Source organism: Quercus robur, chromosome 4 (assembly GCF_932294415.1).
Source record: "Quercus robur chromosome 4, dhQueRobu3.1, whole genome shotgun sequence".
Lineage (NCBI taxonomy): Eukaryota > Viridiplantae > Streptophyta > Magnoliopsida > Fagales > Fagaceae > Quercus > Quercus robur.
The window spans coordinates 48002058-48018265 of NC_065537.1; the positions used below are offsets into that span (position 1 = coordinate 48002058).

The following is a 16208-nucleotide window of genomic DNA, read 5'->3' on the forward strand; positions in this document are numbered from 1 at the left end:
AGAGCATAAAAAACATATAATCCAATGATTAGATTTTCAAAATATGCTACAACAAAGTTTGTAGCCAAATTTTGTCTCAGAAAAATTAGTCAATCAATAAAAACTACCAATTGCAAAAATATAAAAAAAAAAAAAAAAAAATTAAGCCCAATCAATCAATTTTACTCAAAACAAATAACACAGCCCTTTAAAAAATTTTAAATAAACTAACTTTGTCCTTGCCGAGTAGTAAACATCAAAGACATTAGAAAAAAAAAAAAAAAATCCATTTACCAGCAATAGCTAATTAATAAATTGAGAGGTGAAAACCACCGCATATAGCTAGTAGAAAGTCGCCTCCCTTGACCCCTTTCAAGTGCTAAAATTCATATAAGATAAAGCAACAATCCCAACTATCCTAGGGATTTTTTTTTTTTTTTAATGCTTCAGCTAACCTAGTAAAATTAATCCAATAGTCTTAAAAATACAGGAAATAAGTCAATTTTATAATTCATATGATATATTAAATTACGTGGCAAATGTAAGCTTTCTACCCAACTCACACCACAGATAAAATATAAGGCATTATGCATTTTCTTCAATACATTCTTCTGAGTTTTAATTTTGAGAAAAAACATTCTTCTGGCTTGGTCCCAATTCATTACTGCAGTATTGCACTTCTATCATGGGTTAATGAAGACAATTTATAATTTCACGATTTATGATTTAAGCCTTTTCTCTTGACAAAGGTGCCATGTACCAACATGCTCCAGGCTCCGACCTTTGTGCATCTTTCCAATATATTAAACTTTCAACAACATCAAATAGATAAATGGTTAATTATCTAATTTTCATGCCATCCCCCAACTCATATATTTTTATAAGAGAGGTGTTACGTTTACAATATTTTCACAACAAATCATAAGTGGTTAGTTGTTATTGATTCAAATTTAAACCTAATACTAAGGGTCCGTTTGGATACAGCTGAAAACTGAAAACTGAAACTGAAAACTGAAAAACACTGTAACAAAATAATTTTTAAATGTGTGAATAGTACCGTGGAACCCATTTTTAATGAAAAATTACTGAAAAGTGAAATTTGTGGGTCCGTAAACAGTGCACGGTGTGCACTGATTGGCTAAAAATTGTTTGACAAGTCAAACTTTGCGGCTATTGTTCATAAACAGTGCATGAACAGTAACTGTAACAGTAAAATTTGTCCCAAAACGCGTGAAATAAAATAAACAGAAAAATGCAAACGCAAACGCATCAGCCGGACCCAAACGCACATTAAGATTACTTTTTTGTCCTAACAATAGCAACCAGTAACAATCCGCTTCTTAAAATTTGTTATAAAAATATTGTGAACATATCATTTCTCTTTTTTAATAACTTTTTTTTTTTTTTTTTTGAGAATGTCTTTTTTAATAACCTTGAAGTTCAGAAGATATTTTCTTATAGGTTGGACACTTGGACCAATACAATTTTTAAGTTTTAAATTTTTAGGATTTCTTTTTTCATCTTTTTCTCCCAGTATTTTTTTTTTCTTATATAAACCTTCTAGACGATCTGCATTAAGATAGATAACTCGAAAACAAAGCACTAACTTTTTTTCATGAAATTAGAAAGCCCCATAAATACAAATTAGGAGCAATGGTACGTGCAACAAAAAAAGGAAAAAATTTGACTCCAAGTCCCCAGCCACTAATAATAAGAAGATGATATATATCTTGTTACATAGACATAGTTAATTAGGTTAAATTAACTAGTGATTTGAGCCAAACTTTATGCCACCAAAAAAATTTGATAACATTTTTTACATCAATTAGATGGGTAAACTTGTATAGATTCACATTTAAGTCTACTACTAACTCAATTTTTTACTTACAAGTAATAATCTGCCATATTAGCAGATGTCAAAATTTTCGTATGAATAGACTCTCTACATTTGAATCCACTATTAACATCAATTTTTTACTTATTATTAACAATTGGCCACATTTTTGTGTGTGTGTGTGAGAGAGAGAGAGAGAGAGAGAGAGAGGGTTGAGCGAGTAAGTGGACTTTAGCATAACAGACGGCGTTGTTTGGGACAATTATGGTGTTTTGCTTAATTCTTTCTTTCTTTTTTAAATAAAAAATTTTTGATATTCAGATTCTTTAATTTAAAAATAAAGGAATAGCATGTCTTGTGCGTGGAGAAACCGTGTGGATTCAGTGTAGGAACCGTGTGTTTTATAAATATCAAACAAATGATGGGAGTGTACTAGTGCCGGAACTTGGAAGTATTAGAATAGATTATATCCAAAAACAACCCGACAAGTCGACAACCATTATCTTCAAAAATAGCACCAAAATGTTCAGTGGACAACACCAGTATGTTTTGGCCGAGCTTGATTTGATCCTCGAACTTCAACGATGTGTTTTGGCAGTTGAACTGTGTCTAAATCGGTTCTCCAAATGAGAGAATTGCGTCCACAACCACCGACCCTCCGACGGAGGAATATCTATCTTCCGTACGACATCGTACTCAACATCCTGACAAGGCTACCGGTGAAGTCTTTGATGAGATTCAGGTGTGTTTCTAAGTCTTGGAACTCCTCAATTATTAGTTCTGATTTCATTTCCACCCACCTTAATAACAGCAAAGATTCCCATGGTGATGGTTATGTCATACACATGCCATGTGTAAGAGACAGTTATTCTTCTTCTATTAACACTAAAAGACCAGTTTGTACTGTCGCTTTGGACCGCACGTTTGATAAGATTTCTGAGGTTGGAATTCCCTTTCATTTTCCTTTTGGTTCTGCCCAAATAGTCGGTTCCTGCAATGGCTTATTGTGTTTTGCCACTTCGGCTTATTGTATATATTTGTGGAATCCCAGCATTAGAATATTCAAGAGGTTGCCCAATACTTGCTTGGGACAGTTAAGGTTTGCTACACTCGGATTCGCATATCATTCCGAGAATAATGACTACAAGGTTGTGAGGATTTCACGTTCTCCTTTCTCTGCACCTGTGAGTTCTCATGAGATTGAGGTGTATACATTAAGTTCGGATTCATGGAGAAGTGTTGGAACCACGTTGACAACCGATGTTTTGTTCTATGATAAAAACTATCCTTTGCCAATTCCATTGGTTAATGGAGCTTTGCATTGGATGTCATGTATTGTAGAAGAAGAAGAAGAGAATCACAGGAGGAGAATGATTATGGCATTTGATGTCAATAGTGAGGAATTCAAAAGGCTAGCATTGCCTGTTGGGTCTACCGATGAGAACATCTTTCAGACATTTCTTTCATCATTCAAGGGGAAACTGGCTTTTATTACATGGGCACGGAGTGAACAACATGGCACCCAATACTCCATATGGGTGATGAAGGAGTATGGCGTGGTTGAGTCTTGGATTAAACTTTCGGCTGTACCATTTGAAAGAGTAGCTCATTGCACTGCCTTTATGGAGTATGGTTCACTTCTGGTTTGCTACATCAATGATCGAGTAGAGAGTCAAGAATTTAAGTTTGTATTAGTTGACATTGAAACTCTACATGAGAAGAAGGATCTTGATATCCAACATCATTCATATGTAGCTACTTTCATGGAGAGTCTTGTTTTACTTGATGGAGCAAACGTGGTATCTTACTAAGCAAATGATAGTGTGCGTATAAGAAGTGAAGTCATTAGCAGTATAGATGGATTTAAACCTTTGTTATTCCTTTTCTCTTAGTAGTAGGCATAGTAGTCTTGCTAAAAGTAGATTTTTATCCCAAGTTTACATCATCCTTATCTTTCAATTCTGTTTTAGTATTTGATTTTTGTATGTGATTTGTTTTAATTGTGCAAATACTAAAGTCGGTTAGTGCTAACAAAAAACTATACTTGGACAACATAATCCTTCTTTGGTTATGCGTCAGCGGATGTGGATCAAAATGTTTAGGTGCTTAAAACAAACAGAAATCGTTAATTAATTTCCCCTCTCAAAACATGAGAAAGGTGAAAATGAGAGTTGAACAGAATATACTAAAGACCTGAGAAATGCCATTTTTTTTTTTTTTTTTTTGATAAAGAGAGAGGAGAAATGCTATAAGTTATAGACTTTAGGATGCTAATGATCAGAATAAAAAATTAACTCATTGCATTACTTTACTCAAAAAAAAAAAAAAAAAAAATCTTCAGTGTAATTTGGATATATTAAACAAAAGTATGAATTGGGTTCTTTTTTTTTATCGTCTCGTATATTTGACTTGGAGTATGCTGACTGAACTAAGCTTCTCTCTTACTAAAGGCCCAAGTGTTTAACAGATAGTTTGAATTTTATTAGCCCACATTGGAACCTTTATGTCTTGCACTGCATTTTTGAGGGAGGAAATACTTGGAATTTTGAAGATCATGAATTATCTACTTAGACGCTGAACACCAGTCTCAGTTTGTTTAGTAAAAACAAACAACCACCTTAATTACCATAAAAAGTAAAAACAACTTAAAAATTAAGCCCTTTTCGTCTAAGTTTTTCCAGAATTCATTTTAGCCCTTAATTTTTTTTTTTTTTCTCGTTCATTCCAGTCCTCTAAATTTCAGATTTATTCAATTAAAACATTTTTGTAAATTTTTGTTAAAATTTTTTGAAAATGAAAATTTGAAAATTAATTTTTCCATCATTAATTAAATATTTTTATTTAAAAAACTTGAAGAAAAATTTAAAAAATTAAAAAATTAACCACAACATATAACACAAATTTATGAAAAAGCCTTAATTAAATAAACTTGAAAGTTAAAGGATTGAAATGAATTTTTGTGAAACATAAAAGATGAATTTTGCATTTTAGCTTTTGATTATTGATATACTGATGTTGCTTTTTTTAATAGTAAATCTTTTTTTTGTCGGTAAGAGTGTATCAAGTGAGCATTCGGGATTTTACTTTACTAATATGACTACTAAGACCAGAGTGGCAACAGTTCTAAAACACAAGGACAAAATAGTTGCAAAATAATAATAATAATAATAACTAGCTTCAGAGCATGCACTTATGCACATGCTTAGAGACTTTTTTTTTTTAATTAATAATTTTCAACTTGTAAATTAATCACATATATATATAAAATAAATACACAAATAAATCAATTGCAAAAAAGTGCTAAAAAAAAGACTGAAAAACTCCCCAGGAAAAAAAAAGCCAGAAAAGACTTTGAAGATGCATGATTTTTTATTACATTAATATTATAAAATAGAAAGAAGAATCAAACCCAACCAAAAAAAAGAAAGATATCAACAACAACAAATTCAAAAGTCTTAAAACTCATGGTAAAATAATCATAAAATGGTAGCCACCCATGAAAATTCTTGGATACCGTTGCTTTTATTTTTTCTCTGTTCTACATAATCTGCCACTTTCTTCTCATAGAGTACCATCCTTCTCTTTGTCAAAAGATTGTTGTAATTAACGTTAAAAATTAATACACTTTTGTGGGGAGTTTTGAGAATAACACATATATGATAACTAATAAGTAATTTGTTTGTTTTTGTTTTTTTAACACTGAAAAAGTAAGTGGGTAAGAAACATGAGTTCGTGGGATTTTAAAAAGAAACAAAATTTTAGGAGTTTTTCATGAGAATTTTTTTATTTATTTTTTATTTTTACAAAGACGTTTATTTTAATTTTAAAATTTTAATTTTTTTTTAATTTTAGGAGTTTTTATATACACTTATAAACGTGTGTTTATTTTAATTATATATATATATATATATAAGAATCTAATTTATAAGTGTGTACCTTTTACGACTCGAGCCCCCGTTTTCCAATAATGCTCAAACTCTAAGACTCAAGGCCAATTTAGAGCCCAATCAGATATTAAATTGATTTGAGGAGTGTTAAAATGGAAAACATAACCTTTTAAATGAGCAAAAAAAAAAAATGGAAATAAATTGACCAAAGTGGCCCTCGGCTTGCGTACGTGGGTCGCAGCTAGGATTTTAGAAGCATAAGAAAGACAAATATTTTGCAATAATGGCTAAGGTTTGAAACAAATCCCACATCGTCTGAGGGCCGTTTCAAACCTTATTTTCTCAACTATAAAAAGTCTTACATTATACATTTTCAAAACACACAAAAATTTCACAGGAAAAACCTAAGATTCATTAGAAAATAGTGAATCAAAATAGAGTTTTTCACAAAATACCCTCAAGTCATTTTTATTTGATTGAGATCTTTTCTGGTCCCAATCCTTTGTGTTTAAGATTGTTAATCATTATTTTATTGAATTGTGATAGATTTGATTGGGAGGAATAGTCAAAAATCAAGCCTAGGAGTTTTTGCTTTAAGGCATTCTTTTAAACTTTTCTTTCTCTTTTCTGCCTTTAATTTTTGTTTTAATCTATTTCTCTTGTTTAGTTTATGTTTACGCATGTTTGTTTAGGTTAGATTTAGATTTTCTTTATGTTTTAAGCATGTTAGGTTGCTAGTTTTCACGTTTTATGTTTTGTTTGGCTTTTGCTTTATTTCTGTGTAAATTGGGTTTTCTAGATAAGGATCTACGTACGCATGATCTAGCCTGCGCACACAGGCTGAACTCATGCGTAGGCAGACTTGTTCTAGCGTGCGTGATGTTGTTACCCAAGAACCCTAATTTTTGTTTGTTTGTTTCTGCTTTCACATGTGTACTCTGTGTAGCCTCCTTTTCATATGTTTCAAGTCACATAACTGTTTGTATACCTATTAACATATTTGTTTGTTATCAAATGTGTAGATTAGGGTTTCTTAGTATTAATGTCATTCATTCACATGTTCATGCATTGATGTCATAGGTGATGTGCTGTTGAGAGGTAAGTAAAGTATTGTCATGTATTAGCAATGTCGATGCATTGTATTAGGGTTTCACCTTGATGATATGATAGAACACGCTTAGATGTATGATTAGGGTTTTGTGATATGTTTTCCTTGCTATGATGATACGCTTGCTACCTTGTCGTAGATGTATGATAGGGTTTTCATATGTTAGATGAATGCTAGAGTTTTCTTTTGTGCCTTGGCAGTTGGCTCTCTTTTGTTTTAGTTTGATAAGTATGTGTGTTTTGGGATGAAAGATACCATTATTGTATGCATAGATGTATGTTAGCGCGTGTGTGAATATAGATGCAAGTGTTGAGGGTGCTTTTAGTGAGATTAAGGTATAAGACACAATAATGGGAGGCCGACCTTAGGGTTGGGTGATCTTGGGTGCCTAACACCTTCCTAAGAACGTACCTAAATTCAAAACTCAAACTCTGGTAATAAGATCAAAGGTCCTTCCTCGAAAGGATGCTATATTCATGGTTTCTAGACCATATAACTAGGTGGCGACTCCATTTCCATTGTACCCACACTAACCCCAAAAATCTCCCACATTAGTTGGGCTAAAATTGTGTAAATTTACATAATTGCTATAGTAACCGTGTAAATATACATGATTAGAACATTCACATTAGCTAGTACAAAAAATTTTGTCTCTTTTAGTATAAGAACCTATTTTTTTTTATTATTTTATATACTCACTTTTCAAAACACCCCACATCAAATTATCTATTTTATATTATATTACAATTAAAATATCATTTTCTTTCATTTTTTTAATTGTTTCTCTTTTTTCACACATAATCACCATCCACTTTCTTCTTTCATCATTGAGATATGTAAAGAAAGAATAAAAAATTAAATGTAAAGTGAATAGTGTCAATATAAATTTACACAGTTTTAGCTTGATTGGTGTGGATAATTCTTAGGATTAAATGTGTAAAATTGATACATTTTTCTATTTTGCATTGTTTGATGCAAATGCTCTAATTGTAGCTTAGTATTTGATATTTTATTAATTTCTCTCACCTCAAAGTAGACTCTCTCTCCCTCTTGTTCTCTCAATCTCACATAACTTACAACCCAACATGACCTAAATCCAAACACAAATCCCATCCACAACCATCATCCAACCACCACCACCACCAAAAACTGTTATAACAATAGAAAATCAAACCCAAAATACAATGGAAAATAAAACTTGATAAACCCAAAATTGATAGAAAATCAACCCAAAACCAACCATTAGCTAAAAACCAATAACCCAAACCCAAAATCAAAATCAAACCCAAACCTAGAGCTTCAACAACTAGAGAGAGAAAAATAGATTTCTTTAGGTTTGCCACAAAGAACGCTAAGATAAGAGAGATCTAAGAGGATAAAGAAAGATGAAGGTTGATAGGAGAGAGAAGAGAGACCTGATGGTTGAGAGGAGAACGTGAAAGGGAACAAATCTGAGAGTAGAAAGCAAAAGATTAAAAGGAGAGAGAAGAGAAACCTGAACGGAGACATGGGAAAATGTGTGAGAGAGACTTCAGATAAAATATTTTAAAAAAAGAATATATATGTGTATTTAAATAAAATAAAAGGTAGAATATGTGGGTGTTTTGTAAAAATGATCTTGTAAAATATAAAAAATAAGATTTTATACTAAAATAGATAGAAAAATTTTGACAAATTAATGTAAATACTCTAACATTCAATGTAAGTAGTGTTGAGTAGACACTAACACAAACCATTTCAACTAATTTAGTAAATGATCCAAAGTGAAGAATTTATTATCAATACTAGCCTGTGAGCGCGTGCTCAAATGCTCTTCTATTTTTTCAATAAAAGTTAATAATTTACATCCATTATAATTTGAGATTACTACATTTTTCAATCACAAAAATATATAGAGGTGATGAAAAAATTATTTCACCCACAAAAGCATAAGTCATAACATTCATCACATCCCTAGGTATTTTTTGTGATTGAAAAATGTAGTAATCTCAATTTATAATGGATGTAAATTATTAACTGCTTAGAGTTTTTTTTTTTTTTAATCCTAAAAAATAGCCACTTAGTTCTATATTGTAGCCACTAAGTACATATCCATAACCAAAAAAAAAAAAAAAATCAAATACCTAAAAACCAAAATAAATAAATTAATTAGGAAAGGCTCTCACAGTCATAGTCTCAACTCTCACATTTTTTTTTTTAATGAGATTTATGAAGTTAAAAAAAAATTTATAAGAAATGCCGTCAACATTAGAAGGTACTATTAATCACCAATAATATCATTTAATTTTTTAAAATGTATTTTCTTGAAAAAAAATGAAAAAGAAATTGTAGTAAAAAGGCACAACAGTTGTTAGGGATAATTTCATATGGAAGACATGAGATTGAGAGAAATGGAACAATTATCATTAATAAAAAAAATTTATTATGTTAAAGTATACATATGACAAAGTCAATAATGTAGTCCTATAATGATCCAGTCAGAGGCTTTTTTTTCTTTTTTTACAAATACATTAGTAATATGGGTGTATATAATGGTCAACCATCTCTCCTTTACAATAATGTAGAAAGATGAGTAATGGTTAAATATAAGGTTATTATTACTTTGAATAAACCAAGTATTTTAATTTAAATTTTTTTTTTAAAAAAGAGCAAACTTTATAAATGTAAACACGTTGGTGCAAAGTGTATGTTTCCAATTCATTCTCTAACTCATATATAAATAAATGAATAAGGACCCTTTTTTTTTTTTTTTTAGAGAAAAGATAGAATATTTTGAATATCAAACAAAGAAAAATGTATAGAAAGTATGAGCCCTAGCATAGTAAACACCTAGCTTGAGAGAAATAGAAAAAGAAATAACTTTTGAAATACAGCCAAAAGAACTATAACTAGAAAACTACATCCCGAAAGCAGCTTATGAATGTTTTGGGAAGCAGCCAAAGAATGACTTTTTCATAATTTGATTATATAAAAAAACACAAAGCAAAAACACAAACACAAATATGAAATATCCCAAAATCAATTGAAACTATGAATTGAAACTAAAAAAAAAAAAAAAAAATTGAAACTACGAATTGAAACTTAAAACCAATAATAATTAAAGCAAATATGAAAATTGAAAGTTAGAACCAATAATAACCAAACTTGAACTAAAAGAGAACTCTCTAGAAATAAGTCTTTACCTCTTGGCTTTTTCTCTACTTTATAGGTTTTTGTTTTTTTGTGTGGCTTGAATTCTCCAAAGCCCAAGTAAAAGCATAGAGTACACCCAAAATTTATGTGAAAACTTCACACCTTTAAGTGCCTTATAGATGGTGCACTCCAAATTGATTCTGTCCTAGTCCTACCCGGATATCAAAATCTAGTCTACCAAATTCTAAACTACCTTCAACCTATTCCACTTACATTAAAATCAGAAGACTCACCAGCCATCATTAACTGTTTCCACAAAAAAATTCCTAAAAATTGAGACTAGTAAAAAGAAAAAACAAAATAGCATTGAAACATAGTCCATATGCATTGATCATCAATACCCAAAACATTTTCCCACATTTACTAAAACAGATTCACAAAAAAGATGTCTACCCATTTCACATTGCACCATTCCTAATCAAATTTGATTTATTTTCACAAATACTCTCTGTTTCTCTAATTCCCTCATATCCAATTTCACAATCTCTTCTCTCTTACATGAACAAAACACATAAAAATAAAAACAACCCAGAAGAAGTTAGTTGTTTGCCGTATTTTAATAGAAGTGATTGTAGCAAATTTGAATTTTAGTAGCGATTTAGTGGATGTGAAGTTATTCTATAGTAGGTTATTTAGAAGTTAGAAATGTAATTTTACTGGACTGTGCTCTAATTTTATCTAGGTATAGGGTATTTTGGAATCAAATAAATCTGGTCCAAATAGAAGAAGCTTTTTTTTTTTTTTTTTTTGAAGAAAAAGACGAAGTCTTTTAAATAGTAGTATAGATAGCAACTAAAATTCCTTCAACATGTAATAAAATCATTTCGGTTGATTTTAAGTTAACAGTTAACACAAAATTAACCAACAAGCTAATTTACTCTTAACAATAAACACAAGTGTACAAAAACCAAATGTGGCCCCTACAATTGTTGATTACCAAAGCAACCCAACAAGGAAAAACGCAACCCAGCACCAAAGGGAAAGCTATGTTCAATGGGGAAGACGAGTATGTGAGGTCAACTTTTCGGCCGATCTGGATTTGATCTTCGAACTTCAACGCCATCCATCTGCATCTGAATCAATAAAATAAAAAATTAAAAAAAATGAGAGAGCAGCCGCGTCCACAACCACAGATTCTCCGACAGAGGAATATCTATCTCCCAGACGACCTCGTAATCAACAACATCCTGACAAGGCTGCCGGTGAAATCAGTGATGAGATTCAGGCGGGTTTGCAAATCCTGGTACTCCTCAATCAAAACCTCCGATTTCATCGACACCCACCTCAGCAACTACAAAGATTCACATGATAATAATGGCTATGTCATACACATGCCATCGGTAAGAAACACTTCTTCTTATCGTTCTCCTTCTTCTTCTTCTTCTTCTTCTTCTTCTAACACTAGCATACCAGTTTGTACTGTCGCTTATGACCGCACGTTTGATAAGATTTCTGATGTTAGAATTCCCTTTGATGTTAATTTTAACCAAATAGTAGGTTCGTGCAATGGCTTATTGTGTGTCGCCAACTCGGGTAATGTTATATATTTGTGGAACCCCAGTATTAGAAAATTCAAGAAGTTGCCTGATACTTTGTTAGGACAGTTAGACAATGTTACACTCGGATTTGCATATCATCCCGAGAATAATGACTACAAGGTTGTCAGGATTTCATCTACTCCTTTCGGGGCACCTGTGAGTTATCATGAGATTGAGGTGTACACATTAAGTTCAGATTCATGGAGACGTGTTGGAATTACATTGACAACCACTGTTATCCTCTATGATAAAAATTTTCCTTTGCCAATCCCGTTGGTTAATGGAGCTTTGCATTGGATATCGTGTATCGCAGAAGGAGAAGAGAATCACAAGAGTAGAACGATTATGGCATTTGATGTCAATAGTGAGAAATTCAGAAAGCTTGCACTGCCTCATGGGTCTATTGATGAGAACACCTTTCAGACATTTCTTGCATCTTTCAAAGGGAAACTAGCTTTCATTACATGGGAGCGGAGTGAACAGCCTGGAACCCAATACTCCATATGGGTTATGAAGGAGTATGGTGTGGTCGCGTCTTGGAATAAACTTCGTGTTGTACCATTTGAAAGAGTATCTCATTGCAGTGCCTTTACTGAGAATGGTTCACTTCTGGTTTGCTACATCAATGATCAAGTAGAGGAGCCGGATTTTAAGTTTGTATTAGTTGACACTGAAACTCTACATGAGAAGAAGGATCCTGATATCCAACAGCATTCATATGTAGCTACTTTCATGGAGAGTCTTGTTTTACTTGATGGAGCAAACACGGTAGCTGACTAAGCAGATGGCAGAGGGTATATCAGAAGTGAAGTCATTAGTGGTATGGATGAATTGAAACCTTTGTTATTCCTTTTTCCTTTTGTAGTAGGCACGATAGTCTTGCAAAAATCTTGATTTTTATCCCAGGTCTACATCATCCTTTTCTTTCTGTTATATATTAGTATTTGATTTTTGTTAGTGGATGGCTTTTGTGCACATACCGAATTTGGTCAGTGTTAACAAAAAACAATACTTAGCCAACGTAATACTTCTTTGTTTGTGTGTCTCTCTGGTTAGCAGTGTTACAAAGAGCTAGATTTGAGCTCTCCTGACTTCAATTTAAAAGAAGAAATAACTAGAAAAACAGAAAAGAATAAAGAAGCTCTAAAACTGAATGTTGAAAAGGAGTAGGTGAGTAGCCAAGTGCTAGTCTAGTGAGACTTTACCATTCCAAGCTCATGTTCTTACTTCCTTGGTTCAAGCTGCATGGTATTTCTTGGTTTCTATAATACATTTAACCTTAGTTTTGACTACCATAAGCTAATCTATATGACAAAGAGTAGGTTCCAAGGTATGTGATCTTGCCATATCATCCTGTCTCTGGCCTCTAAGAGATGTATCTAGATAAGGAATTCTATTATCTCATTTTTAGCTGGGTTCAATCATATATTTATTGTCAGCGGATGTGGATCAACATGTTTAGGTGCTTGTATGATGTGTTTTTGTGAGTACTATTGCGTTCTTTGTCCTAAACAAAGATGCTATGGTTTATAGTAATAAGGAATTTTAAACAAAGATGTTTTAAAAAGACTGTTGATCTGCTTATGGTTGTTGATGTTATTGCTAGTTACTACTGCTTGCATAACCATTTACACGTCCTTACCTTGGGTCATTGGCTCAGAGACCTCTGAATTCATGAGTGGTGCTTATTCACTGTATTATATCAACTATAATGCATTTTTAGCTCTTGTTCTCGTTCATAGTGACCAGTTGGTCTCTGCTTGTACTTTTTCATCCTTTTGTCAGTAAACTTGCAAAATTAATACTTATTAAAAAACTCAGTAAACCTGCAAAAGTTCCTATATTCTGTAGTTTTCTTGATCTTAGGGTCCTGCCTGTGAGCAATAAAGCATTTTGAAAATCTGTCAAACTTGTAGCAAAAAGCTGGATAATTGATAAGAAATTTCTCCTCTTAAAGCATGAGAAAAGTGAAAAGGAGATTTAAACAGAATGGACAAAGGAAAGGTGACTAGAGAGGGTGCCAAAGCAAGTTATCCCCTTGAACCTAGAAGAACAGAATGGTAGCCCACTTGAAAGTAGGATAAGAGATTCAGAAATGTAGCCCCTGCTTGTCAACAGAAAGAGAGGAGCTATGGCCCTGTAGAACACCATTTCATGATATAATTGTGCTCTATACTCTTAAAGAAGGTTTCATCAGACACAATAATTAATACACTAGAAAGGTGGACATCCTTCTGCCATTAATTTGACTATAGTTGGAGAAGAGTTTATTTGAGCAAATGCTAATTTTTATTTGGACCATTACATATTTTTCATGAATTATCAGTTACACTTCACTAATAGTATAGCAACTTTGCTAATTAAATGCTATAAGTTATAAACTTTAGGTTGGTAATTTGCAAAATAACAATTTTATTCATTGGATTACTTTTACCATACTTATTAGTACACCAACTTCAAAGTAATTTGGATATTTAACTAAAGTATGAATTGCATATCTTTTTGCAAGTTTGTAGTCTCCTTTTATCTCATAAAAACAAAATTGCATATTTTGTATATTTGATTTAAGTAATTTTATGTTGATGGCTGAACTAAGCTGCTCTCTTACTAATATCGTAGTGATGGAGGCAACCCAAGGCTTGCAAAAAGCAAGCCTAAAGGTTTCATATATATTAACAGATAGTATGAATTTTATTAGCCCACATTGGAACCTTTATGCGTTGCACTGAATTTTTGAGGGAGGAAATGCTTGGACTTTTGAGGATCACAAATTATCTACTTTCACGTTGAAGTTTCTTCTTCTAAGATATTTGTATGTGTGGATGGATGCTGATAAATGCCCTTTACCAGTTTACTGGATTTTCTATTGTTTCAGTGTTTTTTCTTTGGGTATTACTCCTGAATCTTAGGAGCTAGTTCTTTTCTGTGTGTTACTTTTGTATTTACAATGTACTGGGGTTGCTTACCTTTCTTAGTGCTTTTTATTTCAATTGTTATTACATACCAAAAAAGGTCCTTCTGACTTGCCTTCATTTTGCTTTTGAAGATGCATGACCATATAAATTGGGAATTTTTTTCCATCAATTTTCTTTACCGTATAAATTGGGAATTGTTAATTCACATGCTGGACAAATTTACCATTGAGAAAAATGGAGGAAATGGATTTTGACTTGCAATAGCAGAATTAGATTCTTTGCTCTTTTATTTGGTAGTCATACCGGCATCTTTGGTTGCTTAGTTGTTGTAAAGTAAGGTGATTCTTCTTCTTCTTCTGTTGTTTGTTTTTTATTTATTTATTTATTTTTTTCATAAGTATTATGTTTTATTTCTTGATAGGTAAATGCACAACTCATGGACCCACATGGAATTGAATCTTTGAATGCTGAATGCTCTGTTGTTGCTAAATTTCTGTGAATGTTCTGTTACCTTCTTTGATTATTCCATACACCATAAAGTATAATTGTTGAATTTTATGTTTTTATTGGATTCGTGTGCACTACACTGTTTTGCTGAATTTGTGTCATGATCTTGCTTTAGTGTTAGAAAATTTGGAATGATGTGCTGTTTATTTAAAAATTGGTGTTGTTTTAATCTTATGGAATAAAATGGAAATGGAAATTGGCTCTACTCTATCAAATGAAGTAGATTCCAATTCTGTTTATTTTCTGTCAATTTTTCTATTTTTATAAACTTAATCTATATATTTATATTTTGATTAATTATTAAATTAAATATGACTTCACCACAGTTCGACCTCCAGTTGAATCCCGGACTGGGCTTAAGATCATGAACCTATTTGTTTTTTGGTTCTTGAAATGTATGGTTTCAATACTTGATTCTTTTTCTCCCTTGTGTTTTGATAGAAAAATTGGCAGTGAAGTACAAAAAGGAAGAAAGAGGGAGAGGGGGGCAGTTGGCGATTGACAGTATGAGGGTTATGGTGGTTTTCCGTTCATATATATACATATTATACAGATAACCATGTCTTCTTTTGTGGGAGAAAATCTTGATCTGCTTCATTATCTTCACTTGTGATTTGCTTTGAGGCTATGTCTAGATTTAAGTTAATTTGGGTAAAGAATGAGATGGTTTCAGTGGGGGAGGTTGGGGGAGATAGCTGGTATTCTGGTAAGGTGAATTTTGTTGCCTATGTATTAAGTTGTATTCAGAGGCAATGTTACTCTTAGCACTCTTTTGAACTTGCCAACCTTTCCTGTTCATATGGCAAATGTAAGTAAAATGAAGTTTCTTCCAGTAATTTTAAATGAAGTGTCTTCCAATAATCTGTTGTAAAAATACGTGACAGAAGTATAACTGAGTTTGACAACTCTAACAATCCTTAATATTGCTGTATATTTGGACCGTGGTTTTTTCATTGTTTGGAGTGCATTGGGTTATGCCAATAGGTGTTGTTGAACATTTGGCTAGTTAAAAAGGCAAGTTCAGTAGGTGTTGTAATGCAAATTTGGATCATGGTCTCCCATTGCCTCATGTGGGGTCTTTGGTGCGAGAGAGGAATGCTCGGACAATATTTTAAGGTCGTTTTCTTTTACTGCTTTGCCTGATTTGCTTTGTCAATGTACTTTTGAGCGTGTGATTGTTGGTGTATTGTTATACACTTATTGTGTACACGGGTGACTCCTCTTTAGCCATTTTTCTAATGAAATTTT

The 16208-nt window shown here is 32.3% G+C and overlaps 2 protein-coding genes across 2 annotated transcripts; both read left to right on the plus strand.

Annotated features, from left to right (window-relative positions):
• The first annotated feature begins 2439 nt into the window (after window positions 1-2439).
• LOC126722045 (F-box/kelch-repeat protein At3g23880-like) lies at window positions 2440-3624 on the plus strand. The gene has a single exon (XM_050425201.1). It carries the CDS (start codon window positions 2440-2442, stop codon window positions 3622-3624), a length of 1185 nt encoding a protein of 394 aa, XP_050281158.1.
• A 7268-nt stretch (window positions 3625-10892) lies between these two features.
• On the plus strand, window positions 10893-15955 carry LOC126722534 (F-box/kelch-repeat protein At3g23880-like). Its single transcript, XM_050425686.1, has 2 exons — window positions 10893-12358; window positions 15402-15955. The coding sequence occupies exon 1, from the start codon at window positions 11104-11106 to the stop codon at window positions 12316-12318; it is 1215 nt and encodes a 404-aa protein (XP_050281643.1). The 5' UTR covers window positions 10893-11103; the 3' UTR covers window positions 12319-12358; window positions 15402-15955.
• The last annotated feature ends 253 nt before the right edge of the window (window positions 15956-16208 follow it).